This window comes from Puma concolor, chromosome D1, assembly GCF_028749965.1.
Source record: "Puma concolor isolate L17-30 chromosome D1, mPumCon1.1.hap2, whole genome shotgun sequence".
Lineage (NCBI taxonomy): Eukaryota > Metazoa > Chordata > Mammalia > Carnivora > Felidae > Puma > Puma concolor.
Genome location: NC_141676.1, coordinates 95,978,633 through 95,997,606, shown reverse-complemented (window position 1 = coordinate 95,997,606; position 18,974 = coordinate 95,978,633). Strand labels below are relative to the sequence as shown.

The following is an 18,974-nucleotide window of genomic DNA, read 5'->3' as shown; positions in this document are numbered from 1 at the left end:
CCTGTTTCACCCATCCCCTCCGCTTACCTTCCCTCTGGTAACCATCTGTTTGTTTCTATCGTTAAAAGTCTGTTTTTGGGTTTGTCTCTTTTTTTTTTCCTTTGTTCATTTGTTTTGTTTCTTAAATTCCACATATGAGTGAAATCACACGGTACTTGTCTTTCTCTGACTTTGCTTAGCATTATACTCTCTAGATCCATCTGTGTTGTTGCAAATGGCAAGATCTCATTCTTTTTTATGGCTGAATAATATCCCATTGTGTATGCATATCACAGCTTTTTGATCTGTTCATCTCTTGTTGGACACTTGGGATGCTTCCATAACTTGACTATTGTAAATAATGCTGCAATAAACAGAGGGGTGCATGTATCCCTTTGAACCAGTATTTTCATATTCCTTGGGTGAATACCCAGTAGTGTGATTACTAGATCATATAGTAATTCTACTTTTAATTTTTTGAGAAACTTCCATACTGTTTTCCACAGTGGCTGCACCAGTTTGCATTCCCACCAGCAGTGCACGGAGAATCCCCGTCCCTTTTTCTCCACATCCTCGCCAACCCTTGTTGTTTCTTCTGTTTTTGATTTTAGCCATTCTGACAGGTATGAGGTGATATCTGATTGTGGTTTTGATTTGCATTTCCTTGATGATGAGTGATGTTGAGAATCTTTTCATGTGTCTATTGGCCAGTTGTATGTCTTCCATGGAGAAATGTCTATGACTTCTGCCCATTTTTAAATTGGATTATTTGGGAGTTTCTTTGGTGTTGAGTTGTAGAAGCTTTTTATATATTTTGGGTACTAACACTTTATGAGATATGTCATTTGCAAATATCTTCTCCCATTCAGTAGGCTATCTTTTAGTTTTCTGGATTGTTTCCTTTGATGTGCATATTTTATTTATTTATTTATTTATTTATTTATTTATTTATTTATTTAAATTCAAGTTATGTAACATACAGTGTAGTATTGGTTTCAGGAGTAGAACCCAGCGATTCATCACTTACGTATAAGACCCAGTGCTCAGGGTGCCTGGGTGGCTCAGGCAATTGAGTGTCCGACTTCGGCTCAGGCCATGATCTCGTGGTTTGTGAGTTCGAGCCCCACGTCGGTCTCTGTGCTGACAGCTCAGAGCCTGGACCCTGCTTCAGATTCTGTGTCTCCCCCTCTCTCTGCCCCTCCCATGCTCGTGCTCATGCTCATGCTCTGTCTCTTGATAATCAATAAATGTTAAAAAAGCCAAACAAACCCAGTGCTCATCCCAACAAGTACCCTCCTTAATGCCCATCACCCAGTTAACCCATCCCCCCCATCCACCTCCCTTCCAGGAACTTCAGTTTGTTCTCTTTATTTAAGAGTCTTTTTGAGGAGGGCACCTGTTGGGATGAGCACTGGATGTTGTATGGAAACCAATTTGACAATAAATTTCATTAAAAAAAAAAAGTCTTTTATGGTATAGCCACTTTGGCAAACATTATGGGGGTTCCTCAGAAAATTAAAAATAGAACTACCCTGTGCATATTTTATTTGATGTGGTCCCAATAGTTTATTTTTGTTTTTGTTTCCTTTGCCTCAGGAGACATATCTAGAAAAATGTTGCTGTGGTTGATGTCAGAGAAATTACTGTGCTCTCTTCTAGGATTTTTATGGTTTTGAGTCTTACATTTAAGTCCTTAATCCATTTTGAGTTTGTTTTTGTGTATGGTATAGGAAAGTGGTCTAATTTCATTCTTCTGCATGTTGCTGTTCAGTTTTCCCAATACCATTTGTTGAGGCTGTCTTTTTCCCATTGCATATTCTTGCCTCCTTAGTCAAAGATTAATTGACCATATAATTGTGGTTTATTTCTGGGCTCTCTATTCTGTTTCATTGGCCTACGTGTCTATTTTTGTGTCAGAATTATACTCTTTTGATTACTACAGTTTTGTAGTATAATTTGGAATCTGGAATTGTGATACCTCCAGCTTTTTTTTTTTTTTTTTTTTTTTTCTTTTTCGAGATTGCGTTGGCTATTTTGGGTCTTTTGGGTACCATACAAATTTTAAGATTGTTTGTTCTAGTTCTGTGAAAAATACTGTTGGTATTTTCATAAGGATTGCTTTGACTCTCTAGATTGCTTTGGGCAGTATGTGTTCTTTCCAGACTGTTAAATGTTTTGCCCTTTTTTTCTGTGATTAGCATAAGAAGTGTCTCCCAAGTGCCTCACAAGCTCTATGGTAGTCCCAGATGTGCTTGGATGATGTTTCATTCTTTTTCTATTAACAGTCTTTCCTCATGCATGTTTAAGACATCCCTCATGGGGCGCCTGGGTGGCTCAGTTGGTTGAGTGCTGACTTCGGCTCAGGTCATGATCTCACAGTCCGTGGGTTCGAGCCCTGCGTCGGGCTCTGTGCTGACAGCTCAGAACCTGGAGCCTGTTTCAGATTCTGTGTTTCCCTCTCTCTCTGACCCTCCCCCGTTCATACTCTGTCTCTCTCTGTCTCAAAAATAAATAAACACTAGAAAAAAAAAAAAGACATCCCTTATTTGGTAAGGTGGAATCATGATATGTGGGAGTAGAGATTCAGCATCTACTTTCTCTACCAGAGAAGTATTTTTCTTCATCCAGCATATTTTTATGATATCCATTTGGGATATAGTTCGATGGTTACAACTTGGGTTCTTTTCCTTTTCTGCATTTGTGAGATAAGATGTATGAGATCTGGTGTGAGATACATATAAATATATATGTATATATATATATATATTTGGATATTGGGGAGGGCATGTTTTATAAGCAGGAACTCTGCCATCAGGATGTTATAAGAGCCTATAGCCCTCTGGGCATTTTTTTAGTGTTAATTGGCAAGTGTATTGGTCTGCTCAGGCTGCCATAATGGAATATCACAGAATAGGTATCTTAAACAACAAAAATGTATTTTCTCATAGTCCTGGAGGCTGGAAGTCCAAGGTCAAGGTGCTGGTAGTCTTGGTCTCTGGTGAGGCCATTCCCCCCCCCCCCCCCCCCCCCCCCCCCCCCCCCGCCTTGTATAGAGCCATCTTATTACTGTGAATTTCCCACGTGACCTTTCCTTTGTATGCATACTCTTGGTATCTCTTTTACTAAGGACACAAGTCATATTGGATTAGGTCTCTCCCTGATGACCTCATTTAATAACCTTAGTTACCTCCATAAATGTCCTATCTCTAAATATTGTCACACTGAGGATTCGAGCTTCAACTTATGAATTTTGGTCCATAACAGTATATAATAAGCTGCGTGGAGTCCATGAGAAGGAAGGACCGCTAGATAAGACTCCTGGAGAAAATCCTGGAAGTCTGACTCTTCCTTATCTCTTGGCTCCCCAGTGCCTCTGGGTTTCAGGTGTACCTTGGAGATATTGTAGTTTTGGTTCCAGACCACCGTAATAAAGCAAATATTGCAATACAGCGAGTCAAAGTTTTTGGTTTCCCAGTGCATATAAAAGTTACATCATACTGTAGTCTCTTAAGTGTGCAATAGCACTATGTCTAAAAAACGATGTGTGATTACCTTAATTAAAAATACTTTGTTGCTGGGGTGCCTGGGTGGCTCAGTCAGTTGAGTGTCTGACTTTGGCTCAGGTAATGACCTCACAGTTCAGAAGTTTGAGCCCTCCATTGGGCTTGCTGCTGTCAGCACCGAATCCGCTTTGAATCCTCTGTCCCCACTCTCTGCCCCTTCCTCGATCACACTCTCTTTCTCTGAAAAATAAATAAATATTAAAAAAATACTTTGTTGCTAAAAAATGCTAACCAGCGAGTCACAGATCACCATAACAAATATAATAATGAAAAAGCTTGAAATGTTTCGAGAATTACTGAAATGTGACACAGAGACATGAAGTGAGCAAGTTCTGTTGGAAAATGGCACCACTAGATTTATTCGAGGCCAGTTGCCACAAACCTTCAAATTCCTAAAACATACAGTATCTGCAAGGTGCAATAAAGTGAAACACAATAAAATGAAGAGGCATGCCTGTATTGGTTTCTGTGTTGGGAAGGATTAGGAATGAATGAAGGGCTTGGAAAAGATGTTGCCATGGAGATGGGCTTAATCTATATAAACATTGGAGACTTCTGGTTTCTGTCAAAGAGTGAAGCAACATGTGTTGTTGGCTTCCTCACAAAAAAAACAATCTGGGAGAAACCAAAGAAACGAGGGAAGCATGGTTTCCAGAACCGAATGATAATGACTATGAAACCAAAAAACAAAGCATAAGAAACTCCAAGGAGACAGAAGGTGGTCTTTTTTAACTGGGTGGATAGTGGCCACTTAGTCCCTGGCAGCAAGAGGAAGCATTGGGGGACTAGATTGTGTTTCATCTGCAATGCCTTTAACCAATCCTGGCCTGCCCTCTCATCACAGAAATAAGTTGAAACAGTCCAACCATGAAATATCAGGGCAGCGCAAAACTGGACTGAGTGAGGAACTGATGGAAACAGGTGTGAAGCGGCCAGCCACACACAAGCCTTCACACCCTCACGGCTCCCCTGCAAACCGCCAAGGCCCAGGGGAGCCACCTCCAGGTGGCCACCTCCATCAGACCAGAGGTGTTGTCTGACGGAGGAGCCACAGCTGGAAGTGAGGACAAGGCTTTGTTCCTCGCCACTGGGGCTCTCAACTGTATCCATTTCTTAGATCAGGGGTCAACTAACTTTTTCTATAAAATTTTTTTTTAATGTTTATTTGTTTTTGAGAGAGGGAGAGAGGGAGCACAAGCAGGGGAGGGGCAGAGAGAGAGGGAGACACAGAATCCGAAGACAGATTCCAGGCTCTGAGCTGTCTGCGCAGAGCCCAACGCGGGGCTCAAACTCAAGAACCGTGAGATCATTACCTGAGCTGAAGTCGGACGCTTAACCCACTGAGCCACCCAGGCGCCCCTCGACTAGTGCCAGATAGTAAATATTTTAGGCTTTGTGAGCCATCTGGTCTCTCTGCAACTACTTAACTTTGTCCCTGTCGTGCTAACACGACCATAAGTAATATGTAAACAAATGGAAATTTCTGCACTTTAATAAACTGACTTTATAAAAACAGGCAATGGGTCCAATTTGGCCCATGGCCATAATTTTCAGACTATTCTTACATTAATCAGATTGATGCAGACTAATCCATGGCCTTTGGCTCCTTGCCAACAGGCATTACCAAAACCAGCATTTGGTGTCTCCAAGGGTACATGAATTCACAGGCAAGCAACAGACAAAAAGGAATGAAATTTCTATTAAAAAAAAAAAAGACAAAACAGACACCTACCAACTGAGTTACTGAGAGAACAGAATTTAAATATGCAAAATAAGAATATTCAAGGAGATCAGGGAAGATACTAGAAAAATAAAAAAGAATGGGAAGTCAAGCGTGAACCCAACAGGAAAATATAATAATTAAAACACAATAAACTGTAGCGTGGATATAAATGAGAATCTTACTAGTGAGTTGGAACATCACATTGCGGACTCTGTAGAATGTAATAGGAAAGAAGGATAAGATAAAACCTCTTTAAAAAAAACCAAACAGCTAAGAGATACAGAAGAGTTCCAGTAGGAAAGAGAAAAAATGGAGAGGTCATATTCGAGGAAATAATAGAGACACATTTCCCAGAATTAGAAAAAAAAAATCTGTAATTGTAAAGGCTTATTATAGGGGCGACTGGGTGGCTTAGTTGGTTAAGTGTCCAACTTCGGCTCAGGTCATGATCTCACCACTCTTGAGTTCGAGCCTGGCATCATGCTCTGTGCTTACAGCTTAGAGCCTGGAGTGTGCTTCAGATTCTGTGTCTCCCTCTCTCTCTGCCCCTCCCCTGCTCATGCTCTGTCTCTCTCTCTCTTTCAAAAATAAATAAACAAGAAAAAGATTACAAAAAGAAAAAAAAAGGCTTAAAACAGAAGAGAAAACTGAAGCTTTATCTGTATGAAACATCTCATGAGAAGGAAGTCTCCAAAGAGATGAAGGTTTTCAAATGTAAAAGACATAAAACAAAACTGTAAAGAAGAAAATGTAGGAGGGGTGCCTGGGTGGCTCAGTCAGTTGAGCATCTAATTCTTGATTTCAGCTCCTGTCTTGATCTCAGGGTTGTGAGTTCAAGCCCTGTGTTGGACCCTGTGCTGGGTCTGAAGCCTTTAAAAAAAAAAAAAGAAAGAAAGAAAGAAAGAAAAGAAAATGTAGGAAAATGATTTTGTAATTTGGGATGGGTTCAAACTCATAAATTATAACTCCAAGAATTGATAAATTTGAGTCATCTCAAAACCAGGACTTTTTTTTTTTTTTTTTCCAACAAGGTACACCATGGACAAGTTTAATATACACATGACCAACCGGAAGAATACTTTTGTAAGTACTTTTAAACCATTAGCAGAGTGCCTTGTTGGCTCAGTCAGTTAAGTGGCTGACTTCAGCCCAGGTCATGATCTCAAGGTTCCTGACTTTGAGCCGCGCATTGGGCTCTGCATTGCTGGTGTGGCGCCTGCTTGGGATGCTCTCTCTCTCCCTCTTTCTCTGTCCCTCCCTCGTTCTCTCTTTGAAAATAAAGAAATAAACTTAAAAAAAAAAACCAAAACATTAGCAGCCTAACCCACCTGACAAATGAAATTCCCCTAAGGCTGCTGTTTCTTACTGTTTCAAAAGTTCTTAGCAACACTTATCTTTTGGTTTTTGACAAAACTATTGAACACCTACACACATGGTAAGCCCTGGTCTCAGTTCTTTGTGGTTTGGAGTTGTGCTTTGGTCCTTGTCAAATTTCCTGGCCTAAAAAAAAAAAAAAACCAAAAACAAACAAACAAACAAACAAACAAACAAACAAACAAAAAACGCCAAATTTCCTGGCCTAATCTCTGTTCTACTCACTTTCCTTCTTCGTCCCTTCCTTCGCAAGGGCCGATTAGACAGGATTCACTTACTGATTGATCCTGCCTAGGAATACTGAACCAGCAAATTCTCGTGCCTTACTACACACGGCATGATATGCAAATCCACAACACTGCATCTCACAGGAGCTTATTGGAGATGCAAAACATTGAGCTCCGCTTCAGATCAAGCAAATGCGAATCTACAGTTTTTAACAAGATCTTCAGGTAACTTGCCATGATATTCAAGTTTGAGAAGCACCGTGACAGGTTTGGCCGAAGGCCTGACATCGCACACAGCACAACCACACCTTTTATCCTTGGAGCAACTCAGAAACGGAGCGACTTGCACGATGTTACCGATCTAGTTTGTGGCCGGGCCGCTGACTGGAACCCAGAACCTCTGATTCTCATTGAAGGCTTCTTTCTTCACCACAGAGTAGTCTGGCATTTCCAGGTTTCACAGAGGTCATCCCTGGTCAGGTTTTCCCCCCTCTCTAATCTGTGTCAGTTTGCGGTCAGCCTCAGCTGCTCCTGTCAGCTGTTCTTTCTGACTCCGGTCTTGGTCCACATGCAGGAGACAGCTGTATGGTTCCTCTGCCAGTCGCCTTCGGGCACTGTGTGGTTGTGGTATGTTCTCATGCATGCGCAGAAGAGAGCGCGGTTGGGCTTTCTGTCAATATGCCATGCGACCTGGGCCCAGATTGCATGTGTGCGTCACCTACGCCTTAGTGACATTTACGGCAACGAGGCTGCTTTTCCAAGTTTATAGAGTTGGCTCCTTCGTGACCTCCTTGGCACACTTGATGTAAGAGACTTTTGTTTCTCACTTCCTTAAAATATTATTCTGCGTGAAATGAAATTTGAGTTTTCCATTCCGTGAACCTGATTCTGCTCCAAAACGGGGACCCTTCTGGGTTGGAAGTTGGAAGTCCATTGCTGTGTGAGTTACTGAATTTTTCAAATGCCGACGTTACGCATTTTGTCTCCAGAGCCTTCGTTGCTAATTTCTGTTATCTGGAATGTAATCTGCAAATAGCAAAAGCCTTAATTCTGTGTGCGCCACAGACTTCTCTCTAAATTTTAAGATTTGCGTCTAAGGTGAAAATCAGTCGAGAGAGAGAGAGATGCCTGGGACCCAGGCTACCAAAGTCTCCATTTCGTGACCAGCTGTCTATAACAGCTGCAGCTTCTCCCATGAGTTCCTAGAGGGTCAGGCCAAGAAAAGCAAGGCTCTTTGTTACTAGTCTTGGAGCCCAATCTCGTATTTTTTTGATGTGGGCTATGCCACAATTTCTCCTGCCTGATAGAGGAGGTAGAGTTTTGACTAAAAGTGGATTCGGTTCATCCCTCAGGGTCACACTCTAATATTGGTCCTTAACATCTTCCCCCTTTGACGGCATAAAGAAGCTTAGAAAGGCATCAACGTACAAAAATCCGTCACACTTCTATTCATTAACAATAAACGATCCAAAAAAATTAAATAAGAATCCCATTTATCACAGTGTAAAAAATAATAAAATACTTAGGAATAAACTTAACCTAGGAGGTGGAAGACTTGTTCACTGAAACCTATAAATCACTCATGACAAAATTGAAGAAAATGCAAATAGAAGGAGAGACATCTATGGTTATGGATTGGAAGGCTTACTATTGTTCAAGTGTCCATCCTACTCAAAGTGATCCACAGATTCAATGTAATCCCTATGAAAGTCTTAATGGTAAATATATATATTTTTTATAGAAATAGAAAAAAATTGAAACAGTCATATGGGATCACAAAAGATCCCAGAATAGCTGAAACAATGTTGAGAAAGAGCAAAGCTGGAAGCATCACATGTTTTTCTTTCTCTTTCTTTTTTTCTTTCTTCCTTTCTTTCTTCTTTCTTTTTCTCTTTCTTTCTTTCAAGTTTATTTTGAGAGAGAGACAGAGAGAGCGTTGTCAGTGCAGAGCCTGACTCAGGCCTCGAACTCATGAACTGTGAGATCACGACCTGAGCCAAAATCAAGAGTCGGACACTTAACCCACCGAGTCACCCTGGCACCTCTTCACATTTCTTGATTTTAAAATGTATTAAAAAGCTACAGTAATCAAAACGGTATGACCCTGGCATAAAAACAGTCACATAGACCAATAGAGCCTGTTAAAAAACTTCAACTGAGTAAATTTGAATATTTAGTTGGCTTTATTAAGTGATTCATGCATCAGGCAGCATCCCATCTAGCAATCAAAAAAGAGCTCGAAGGAGCTGTACGAAAAGGAAGGATTTTATGGCAGAAAGAGGGTGAGATAATTAGCAAAAGGAAAAAAGAAAGGATTATTTCAGGCAAGATTTCTTTCCCTTGGGGGAAGAGTAGTGGATCTTATCATGCAGATTCCCTCATCTTCCTTGCGGGGGCGGGGTGGATGGAGAGGGCCCATGTAACAGATTACCTCTTTGGTGCTGACCAGAAACTTCCTGACTGATCAGTTAAGACTACATTTCTGGGAGATGTTGAAACTGCAGTTAGTTTAGATATTAAGCCCCAGTTTGGTAACTTGGTCTAAGTGACCCCATTTTGGGCCTGTGGTTCTTTTCTTTTTAACATACAAATAGAAAGCCCAGAAATGGACCCATGCATTCACACTCAACTGGTATCTGATGAGGGAGCTAAGAACACACCATGGGGAAAGGACAGTCTCTTCAGCTAATGATGTTGAGAAAACTGGATATCTATGCGAAAAAGAATGAAACTGGGCTCACACCATACACAAAAATGAGCTCAAAATGGATTAAAGGTTTAAACAGAAGACAAAAATAAACATAAGACTTAAAATTGTAAAACTGCTAGGAGAAAACATAGAGGAAACACTTCATGATGTGGGATTGGCAATGATTTCATGAATGTGACACTAAAAGCACAGACAACAAAAACAAAAATAAACAAGTGGACCAACATCTAACTTAAGAAGCTTCTGCACAGCGGAAGACAAAATCAAGAGTGAAAAGACAACAGGATGGGAGAAAAATTTGCAAACCATATATGTAATAAGAGGTTATTTCCAAAAATATATATGGAACTCCTACAAGTCAGAAAAGAACCCCCCAAGCAACTGATTAAAGTGGGCAAAAGACTTGAATAAACATTTCTCCAAAGAAGACATAAAAAAGGGGAATAGGTATATGAAAAGGTGCTCACCATTACTAATCATCAGGGAAATGAAACTCAGAAACATAATGAGGTATCACCTTACCCCTTGTCAGAATGGATATAAAAAAACAAAAGACAACAAGTGTTGGCAACAATGTGAAAATGCCGGGACCTGGGTACACCATTGATGGGATGTAAAATGGTGCAGCCATTATGGAAAATTGTATGGAGATCCCTCAGAAAATTAAAAAATATTCCACTTCTGGATATATATCCAAAATATTTGAAATCAGGATTTTGAAAAGATTGCTGCACTTTGGTGGGGTTCAAGTCAAGCTTCCCCAGAATGTGCCACTTTGGCATGTCAAGTATTTTTAGCTGAAGACACTCAAGGTCCAATAGACTCAAGAAGAACTTTTTATCTCCTCTTTAATTGCCTAAAAGAATTTAGATAGGGAGGCTGTTCCAGGAAGAGAGCCATTCCCAAAGATAATCTTCTATTAAAAAAAATTTTTTTTAATGTTTTTATTTATTTTTGGGAGAGAGAGAGAGCATGAACACAAAAGAGCATGAGCAGGGGAGGGGCAGAGAGAAAGAGTGAGACACAGAGTCTGAAGCAGGCTCTCTGAGCTGTTAGCATAGAGCCTGATGCAGGGCTCGAGCCCATGAACTGTGAGATCATGACCTGAGCCAAAGACAGATGCGTAATGGACTGAGCCACCCAGGCACCGCAGTTTTTTTTTTTTTTTTTTTAACATAAGAAGACTTCATGTGGCACGACAAACATTTGTTTACCAAACATTGGCTTTTCCCATTTTCTGTGAAGTGTCTTCCTTCCCTTTAAGGTCCCAGACCCCTCCCACTTTCTCTTTAGCTCAGGTAAACCTCAATTGCCTGATTATTGGAGAGCCTCTCCTGTCTTTGTGTGGCTTCAGTATGTATGGAATTAAATTTAGTTCATTTCTGTTAGTCCATCTTGTGCCAATGTAATTATCAGGCCAGGCAAAGAACCTAGAAGAGGAGAGGAAAAGTTTTCCCGTAACACACTTCTGTTCATTGTAGCACTATTCACAACAGCCAAAATATGGGAACAACCCAATGTCCACTGATGTATAAATGGATAAAGAAAATGGCGCCATATACATCCAATGGAATGCTATTCAGCCCTAAAAATGAGGAAATCCTGCCACACGTGACAACATGGATGAACTTGGAGTACATTATGGAAAAGCCAGTTACAGAAGGACAAACAGTGCATGATTCCAACCTATATGAGAAATCTAAAATAGATTAATAGAAACAGAGACTGGATGGTGGTTGCCAGAGGCTGGGCGAAGTTGCTCTTCAAAGATCTAAAGTCTGAATTCTGTAAGGTAAATAAGTCCTCCAGATCTGCTGTACAATGCTGTGTTTATAGATTACAATCCTGTATTGTAGACTTTAAATTTGTTAAGAGGGTAGATCTAATATGAAGTGTTCTTGCTATAACAAAAAACAAATTACTCTTGAAGTAATGTGATTTGGCACAACAATTACATTAATTATTCACTAATATTATTGTCTATCAGTCTGCCTTCGTTTTCTGAGATTTTATCTTGATGGGCCCAATATATTCTTTCAGGGGTACTTTTTAACTCAGGTAGTTCCTATAAACAGTGTTTGGTAATAAAAATTAATATGAAATTTTTAGAGGGCAATTTTCATTTTTAGAAAAGTTCATGTGTTCCAAGACTAACTAGTTTTAATTCTAGAAAAGTTCATATTTTCCAAGACTAACTAGTTTTAATTCTAGACATTCTAAATTTGTCCCCAAAAAACAAACTACTCTATGCACAAAGTTACCCTAAAAAATGAAAAGGATTTCAAAATTAAGTACTGTATACCTTTGGAGTTTTCATTTTATGGTTTGCTCAATTCTTCCCTTGCTTTAGTATGTATACATTTCAATGTATTAATGGTTGCAAGTTCCATTTTCAATAATTGCTATTTCCTAAATCTTAAAACGTGGAACTATTTGGCACTATCTGTTAACAGCTTGGTTGAATATTGCTGATTAATTTTGAACCAAACGCAACCAAAATTTAAAGGTTCTCAAACAGTATAAAATCAAACTGGCTACAGAAACAAAGATAATAATTCCACTGAATTTTGTTATATTCACTATTAGCTCATGATGAAAACAATGGAATTTCGATAACTCTCTCTGGGTATATATTTTATTTTACATTTTTTTTCAACGTTTATTTATTTTTGGGACAGAGAGAGACAGAGCATGAATGGGGGAGGGGCAGAGAGAGAGGGGGACACAGAATCGGAAACAGGCTCCAGGCTCTGAGCCATCAGCCCAGAGCCCAACGCGGGGCTCGAACTCACGGACCGTGAGATCGTGACCTGGCTGAAGTCGGACGCTTAACTGACTGTGCCACCCAGGCGCCCCGATATTTTAATTAAGAAGAATGCAACCTTGAAAAAAAATTGTAGATTTTTTTGTTTGTTGAAATGTTTAAGAAGTAACACTGAACTCAGAAAGATGCATTCTTGGAAAATCTGATTAAAGTACATGCGTGTATATGAAAAGTATTCTATTTATGTTAGTTGTCAATATTTAGATAACAGGTTATTTTAATGGACATGGGCATAATATATTTTACATTTTTATTAGGTTATTTTTTTACAAAAAAATGTTTATTTTTGAGAAAGAGAGACAGAGAGCAAGCAGGGGAGGGGTAGATAGAAAGGGAGACACAGAATCTGAAGCAGGCTCCAGGCTCTGAGCTGTCAGCACAGAGCTGGACACAGGGCTGGAACCCACGAACCGTGAGATCATGACCTGAGCTGAAGTCGGATGCTTAACCGACTGAGCCACCCAGGCACTCCTAACATTACTTTTTGCATATGAATTTTCAGATGGAAACATTTTGTGTTTAAAGTTTGCTTATAAATAATAAATATTTCAAAAACACTTAAAGATTAAAGAAAAAAAAAAGCAGAAGCGTGGAAAGAATCCAAGGGTCCAAGGGAAACCACACCAGGGAGAAGAAAAAGAATTTGTCTATAAGACCTAAAGCCACAGGCCTTCAATAAAGAGGCCATCATGCCTCTCTGCCCTATACCAATGGGTAATGTGGGAATTACAATAGGGGAAGGACAACCAGCAGTAGGAGATCTCAAGTTTCTCTTACTGCACATATATATGTATGTATATATTTCAGTATATGTATATCTCAGCCATGTATATGTGAAAGAGGATTCCGAAGATTCATAAACATTTGACTGGTTCACTTATCACATCTAAAGCACCAAAACACTTAGGATCTAATAGATCCTGAATTTGAAATATGTCGTAGAGTACAATGTGCGCAAGTGACCCCCTGGTATAGTGCAATTCATTGGACTTGTTAATTACTCCTCCTCTGACCGGAGGAGGTAAATTGTCTGGGGGTTTTGTGTGTGTGTGTGTGTGTGTGTGTGTGTGTGTGTGTGTGTGTGGAGGGGTGGTGGGGGAGAGGTGGGTGGCAGGTGACGTGTGTCTTGCACTCCCCCTGGTGGTTAGAGTGTGTTACTAATGAAACTTAATGCTCAACTTTAACCCCAAGAAGATGAAGAACATCCTTACAGTATTTATGAAAACAAACAAAAACGTGATTAGGTATTAAAAAGGCAGAGCATAGGGGCGCCTGGGTGGCTCAGTCGGTTGAACGTCCGACTTCGGCTCAGGTCATGATCTCTCGGTCTGTGAGTTCGAGCCCCACGTCGGGCTCTGTGCTGACCGCTCGGACGGAGCCGGCTTTGGATTCTGTGTATTCCTCGCTCTTTGCCCCTCCCCCACTCACGTTCTGTCTCTCTCTCTCTCTCTCTGTCAAAAATAAGTAAACAGTAAAAAAAAAAGGCAGAGCATAAAATTTCTATCAGTCAGGGCTAAACCTGGTAAATTACTAAATTCAAACAATGGATTTTTGTGGATTTTCAGTTTGCTACTAAGATGGGTTTATTATTGAATCTTTTTGTTGTTGTTGTTTGATTATATTAAAACACTAGGGGTTACATTTCTAAATATAACAGTATCCAGAGAATTTTTCTTGTATTTGCGAATCACTTTCAAACTCCTAAGGCATTCATGAGCACTCCTTTTCCAAGAATTTTAATATCTTACTCTTCTTTAAAAAAAATTTTTTTTAACGTTTATTCATTTTGAGAGAGAGAGAGAGAGATGGACAGTGTGAGCAGGGGAGGGGCAGAGAGTGAGACACAGAATCGGAAGCAGGCTCCAGGCTCCGAACTGTCAGCACAGAGCCCGACGCGGGGCTCGAACTCACAGACCGCGAGATCATGACCTGAGCCGAGCCGGACGCTCAACCGACTGAGCCACCCAGCTCCCCCCTAATATCTTACTCTTCTTTGTCTCTGTTTTATGTAGGGCAGTACGGAGCATGTACAACAGTGCTCTAGTTGTTTCTTCACTTTACTCAGAGAACAGTTGTGTGAATTGGATGGGATGTGAGAGTTCTTATAAAGTTGTCTCAGATATTCAAATATACTATGTCGGAATTGTGTCTGACTTATGTGCCTTAGGGGTCCCAGATGGAGACTAGGATATGTGACATGCTGGTGGGCAAAGAAATTCTGAGTCAATTTATATCAGAATATTGGCTGGAGATGGTGGGCACGTGTGGGTAGCATCATGGTGGTGAAGATAACAGGGCATCTGTTTCAGATACTGATTACCTACCCACGTCATGTGGATTCATTTTTAAATCTTATACGCAGAGGGACCATATGAAGAAGGTGAAGGGCTCTTTGAGATACAGGGCATAAGCCATGTTACATCTGTGCCCAGGTAGTGAAGCAGGATAATGGGGATTCTCCTAACTTCTACTTGGGATATGGCTTCGTGTCCCTCACTATAGCAGATAACATCAGAGCACAGAGCAGCATATCCAGCATCTCAGTAGTCTGCTGTTTTGGGATCATGGAAAGACACCAAAAGCTTCTTCGTCACTTACATCCACTTTCTTACAGAGGGAATAGTCTGCAGTGACAATGAGAAAGTTGTGCTTTCGAGCCTCTTCAAAAAAGGCGTAACTCAGCAAAGGGCAGCCAGAACCAGATAGTATTAAGTGGAAGTTCATACCTACACATGAAACATCTCTTGGGGAATCCAAGAAACACTTGGTAGTAATTGCATAGGAGAGTGAGAGTTAATGGTACGTGTCTGGGTGAGAAAGGCAAGTGCCAGTGACGTTTGGAATTTTATTGTGACCTGCTTTGTGTCCACAGACTGGTGAGGTCAAGAGGAAATTGGGTCCCAACTCCTACGTGTAATCCTGCATGCAAGAGAAAGGGTAGAAAAACTAGTGGAAACCCTTTTTATGGACACTTTGTCTATAGTTCATGCATATTGCATTTCAGGTAAAAAAAAAACAACCCATTTTCTACAAGGCTCTTTGTCTAATATCCTGAGAGTATGGTATCATCATGGCCAACTCCGTCTAAGAATAATGGTTGTTAACAAAACACAAAATAATACAAAGGTTTTTTTTTTTTTAAAGCTGTGAAAGTGTAGAACAAAGAGAATGGTCATAAATGATAATGATTATAATGGTGACCACTGTTTGAGAGTACTTCCACAATAAATGTTCTTTTAAAGGTTTATTTATTTTTGAGAGAGAGAGAGAGAGAGAGCGAGCATGAGTAGGGGAGGGGCAGAGAGAGAGGGGGACAGAGGATCCGCACTAACAGCGGTGAGCCCGATGCGGGGCTTGAACTCATGAACGATGAGATCATGACCTGAGCCTAGGTCAGAGGCTCAACTGACTGAGCCACCCAGGCACCCCTGTGGACTGTACAATTCAACTAAGGCTTTTTTTCCTTTTCTTTTCTTTCCTTCCCTTTCCTTCCCTTCCCTTCCTTTTTTTAAATGTTTATTTAGTTTGAGAGAGGGAGAGAGAGAATCCCCAGCAGGCTTCTTGCCAACAGAGCAGAGTTCCACGCAGGGCTTGATCCCATGAACCATGAGATCATGACCTGATCCAAAATCAAGAGTCAGATATTTAACTGACTGAGCCACCCAGGCGGTCCTTTTCTGTTTTTTTTTTCTTTTTTCTTTTAGAGTCAGAAAAAGACAAGAGATATTTAGATCACAAACGATTTAAGTGACTGAGAAAAGAACTAATAAATCTGACTTTTACCACAACAGCTGGGAGCTCTGATTTGAAAATCTTCCTTATTGTATGTGTGTGTGTGTGTGTATATATATATATATGTATATATATATACATATACTTCATCCATTCATCAGTCAATGGGCATTTGGGCTTTTCCATAATTTGGCTATTGTTGATGATCCGCTAACCTTCTTGAAAGTGTTCACTATGTTTATATTTTCTTTATGTATGCACACTATTTCACCTGCTTTATTTTGGCTTTTACCCCCCAAATTCCATTAAACATTTTACCAAAGTTATTCATGACCTGCCCTTCTTATGTTCCTTTTCTCAGCCAACATCTCTACCTTTCACTTGGGTTTTCTTTTTCAGTGACTTTTTTTTTATTGAAATGTAATTGATACACAAATTAGTTTTAAGAGTACATCATAGTGATTCAATGTTTTTATACATTATGAAATGACCTCATGACAAGTCTAGTTACCATCTGCCACTGAGCAACGTGGAAGGCTTCATGAACTTGGATGTCACCCTCGTGCAGGAGCCACGCAGATCCTCTTTGCATTGTTCCAGTTTTAACATATGTACTGTAGGGGCACCTGGGTGACTCCATCGGTTGAGCGTCTGACTTTGGCTCAAGTCATGATCTAATGGTGTGTGGGTCTGAGCCCCGCATCGGGCTCTGTGCTGACAGCTCGGAGGCTGGAGCCTGCTTCGGATTCTGTGTCTCCCTCTCTCTCTGCCCCTCCCCACTCATGCTCTGTCTGTCTGTCTGTCTCTCTCAAAAATGAAATAAACATTAAACATTTTTTTAGAAAGTATATGTGCTTCCAAAGAGAGCACTCACTCAGGTTTATAGACACAGGCTTGATGGCATCCTGAGTCTTCCCTCTTTTTTCCTCACTTCTCGTACCACATGAGATCTAGGTAAATAAAAGAGGTGGAAACTGAATCTCTTGAAATTTTCAAGCATGCCTAACAAGAAGTTAAAATGCTCTAACTTTAAATGTCTTATTACAAGTAGTGATGCTTTATTACCTATTAGTTCATGTAGAGACGGAGACAGCAAGGCTCAGATAAGTTGTGATGTGGTCAAAATCACCTGGAAAATAAACTGACTTAGTCAAGACTAGGTTTGGAAACCTCTGGATCCTACTTAGGTAATGTTTCATGGTTTAAAGCTATGAATGTACAAGGGTTTATGGATTCAATTTTTTTTTTCTAGATGTAAGAAGAACTTTTTTTCAGTTCAGTATGGTCATTGTTCATCCTGTTGACACCGTCTCACGTTTCTGGAATGTCAACATGGCACAGTACTCGTGCAGAATGAATGTGTTGAAGATAAGAAATGTGTGATGTACTAAGCACTAATGTCCGGTTATCCTTAGTATCAAGGACATGATTCTGTTTATTGTCTCTCTCAATACTTCTTTCACCTTTTCATTTCTCAAACTATAAATAAAAGGATTCAGGAGAGGGGTCACCACTGTAATGAGGACAGCAGCTACCTTGTCAAAATTCAGGGAATAGTTCTGATTGGGTCTCACATACACAAAGATATTGCTCCCATAAGCAATGGAAATGACCATGATATGAGAAGCACAGGTAGAAAAAGCTTTTTGACGGCCTTGGGCCGAGGGGATGTGCAGGATGGTAGAGATGATGTAGGTATAGGATGCAGTAGTGAATGCCAGGGAGCTCAGGATGACAAGGGCAGATAGGAGAAAGTTGATCTGCTCAATGAGGTGAGTTTCTACACAGGCCACCTGCAGAAGAGGGGCAATGTCACAGAAAAAATGATTGATTTCTTTTCCACAGTAAGGTAGCCTTGTCACTACAATGGTTGGTACCAACACAGACAGGAAGGCTCCTACCCAGCAGCTCAGAACCAGCAGGAGGCAGGTCCTGCTGTTCATGATGATGGTATAGCGCAGGGGGTTACAGATGGCCACGTAGCGGTCAAAGGACATCACTGCTAGGAGGATAAACTCCACTGTCCCCAGAAAGAAGTAGAAATATGTTTGAGTGATACAGCCAGCAAAGGATATGGTTTTCTTCTCTCCTAGGAGGCAGGCTAGCAACTTTGGTGTAACGACAGTGGTGTATAAAATATCCAGAAAAGACAGATTACTGAGGAAAATGTACATTGGGGTTTGCAGGTGATTATCAGTCCATATTAGGAAGATGATGACAATGTTTCCTATTGCTGTTAGTGTGTAAGTCAGCAAAAGAACCACAAAGAGGAGTATTCGAAGCTCCAGGAGAGTGGGAAAGGCGATCAGGGTGAATTCAGTCACTGTGCTCCAATTTCCCATGGGCTTGGCTACACAGCAGGCAGGGTCTCCCTTAAGAAAGAAGAAAAGGAAGATCAGCTTGGGAGATCATTTTATAAGTATCTGTTGAAAATGTGTTGTAGAGAGTGCCTTACATTGGGAGATGGGTCAGGGGTTTAGCCCTTGATCAGAAAATCATTCTTGTGCATCCTAGGGAAAGTCAAAATATCATTTAGACACAACTTTTTCCATAAAATGAAGGGAGAAGACTGGATTAAAAAAACCTCTAAGCTTCCTTCCAGTAATGAAATTCTAGTTAGTCTCATTAAATGAAACTTCTCTTCAGTGCAGCCAGCTTCATGTTCCCAGTTAAAAATACGCTATAAAGTACTGACTCACACTTTAGCTAGAACTATTTTTTCTGAAGTTTACACTCACTGAGAGAGAAATCCTTTAAAATACTTTCTAGCTTTTTCTTTTTTTTTTTAAATTTTTTTTTTCAACGTTTATTTATTTTTGGGACAGAGAGAGACAGAGCATGA

The 18,974-nt window shown here is 40.4% G+C and overlaps 1 protein-coding gene and 1 non-coding gene across 2 annotated transcripts; both read right to left on the bottom strand.

The window, feature by feature from the left end:
• Positions 1-16,655: 16,655 nt before the first annotated feature.
• On the bottom strand, positions 16,656-16,758 carry LOC112866203 (U6 spliceosomal RNA). The gene has a single exon (XR_003224065.1). It is a non-coding gene; the product is annotated as a U6 spliceosomal RNA (small nuclear RNA).
• Positions 16,759-17,526: 768 nt separating this feature from the next.
• On the bottom strand, positions 17,527-18,474 carry OR6M1 (olfactory receptor family 6 subfamily M member 1). Its single transcript, XM_025928871.2, has one exon. It carries the CDS (start codon positions 18,472-18,474, stop codon positions 17,527-17,529), a length of 948 nt encoding a protein of 315 aa, XP_025784656.2.
• Positions 18,475-18,974: the final 500 nt, after the last annotated feature.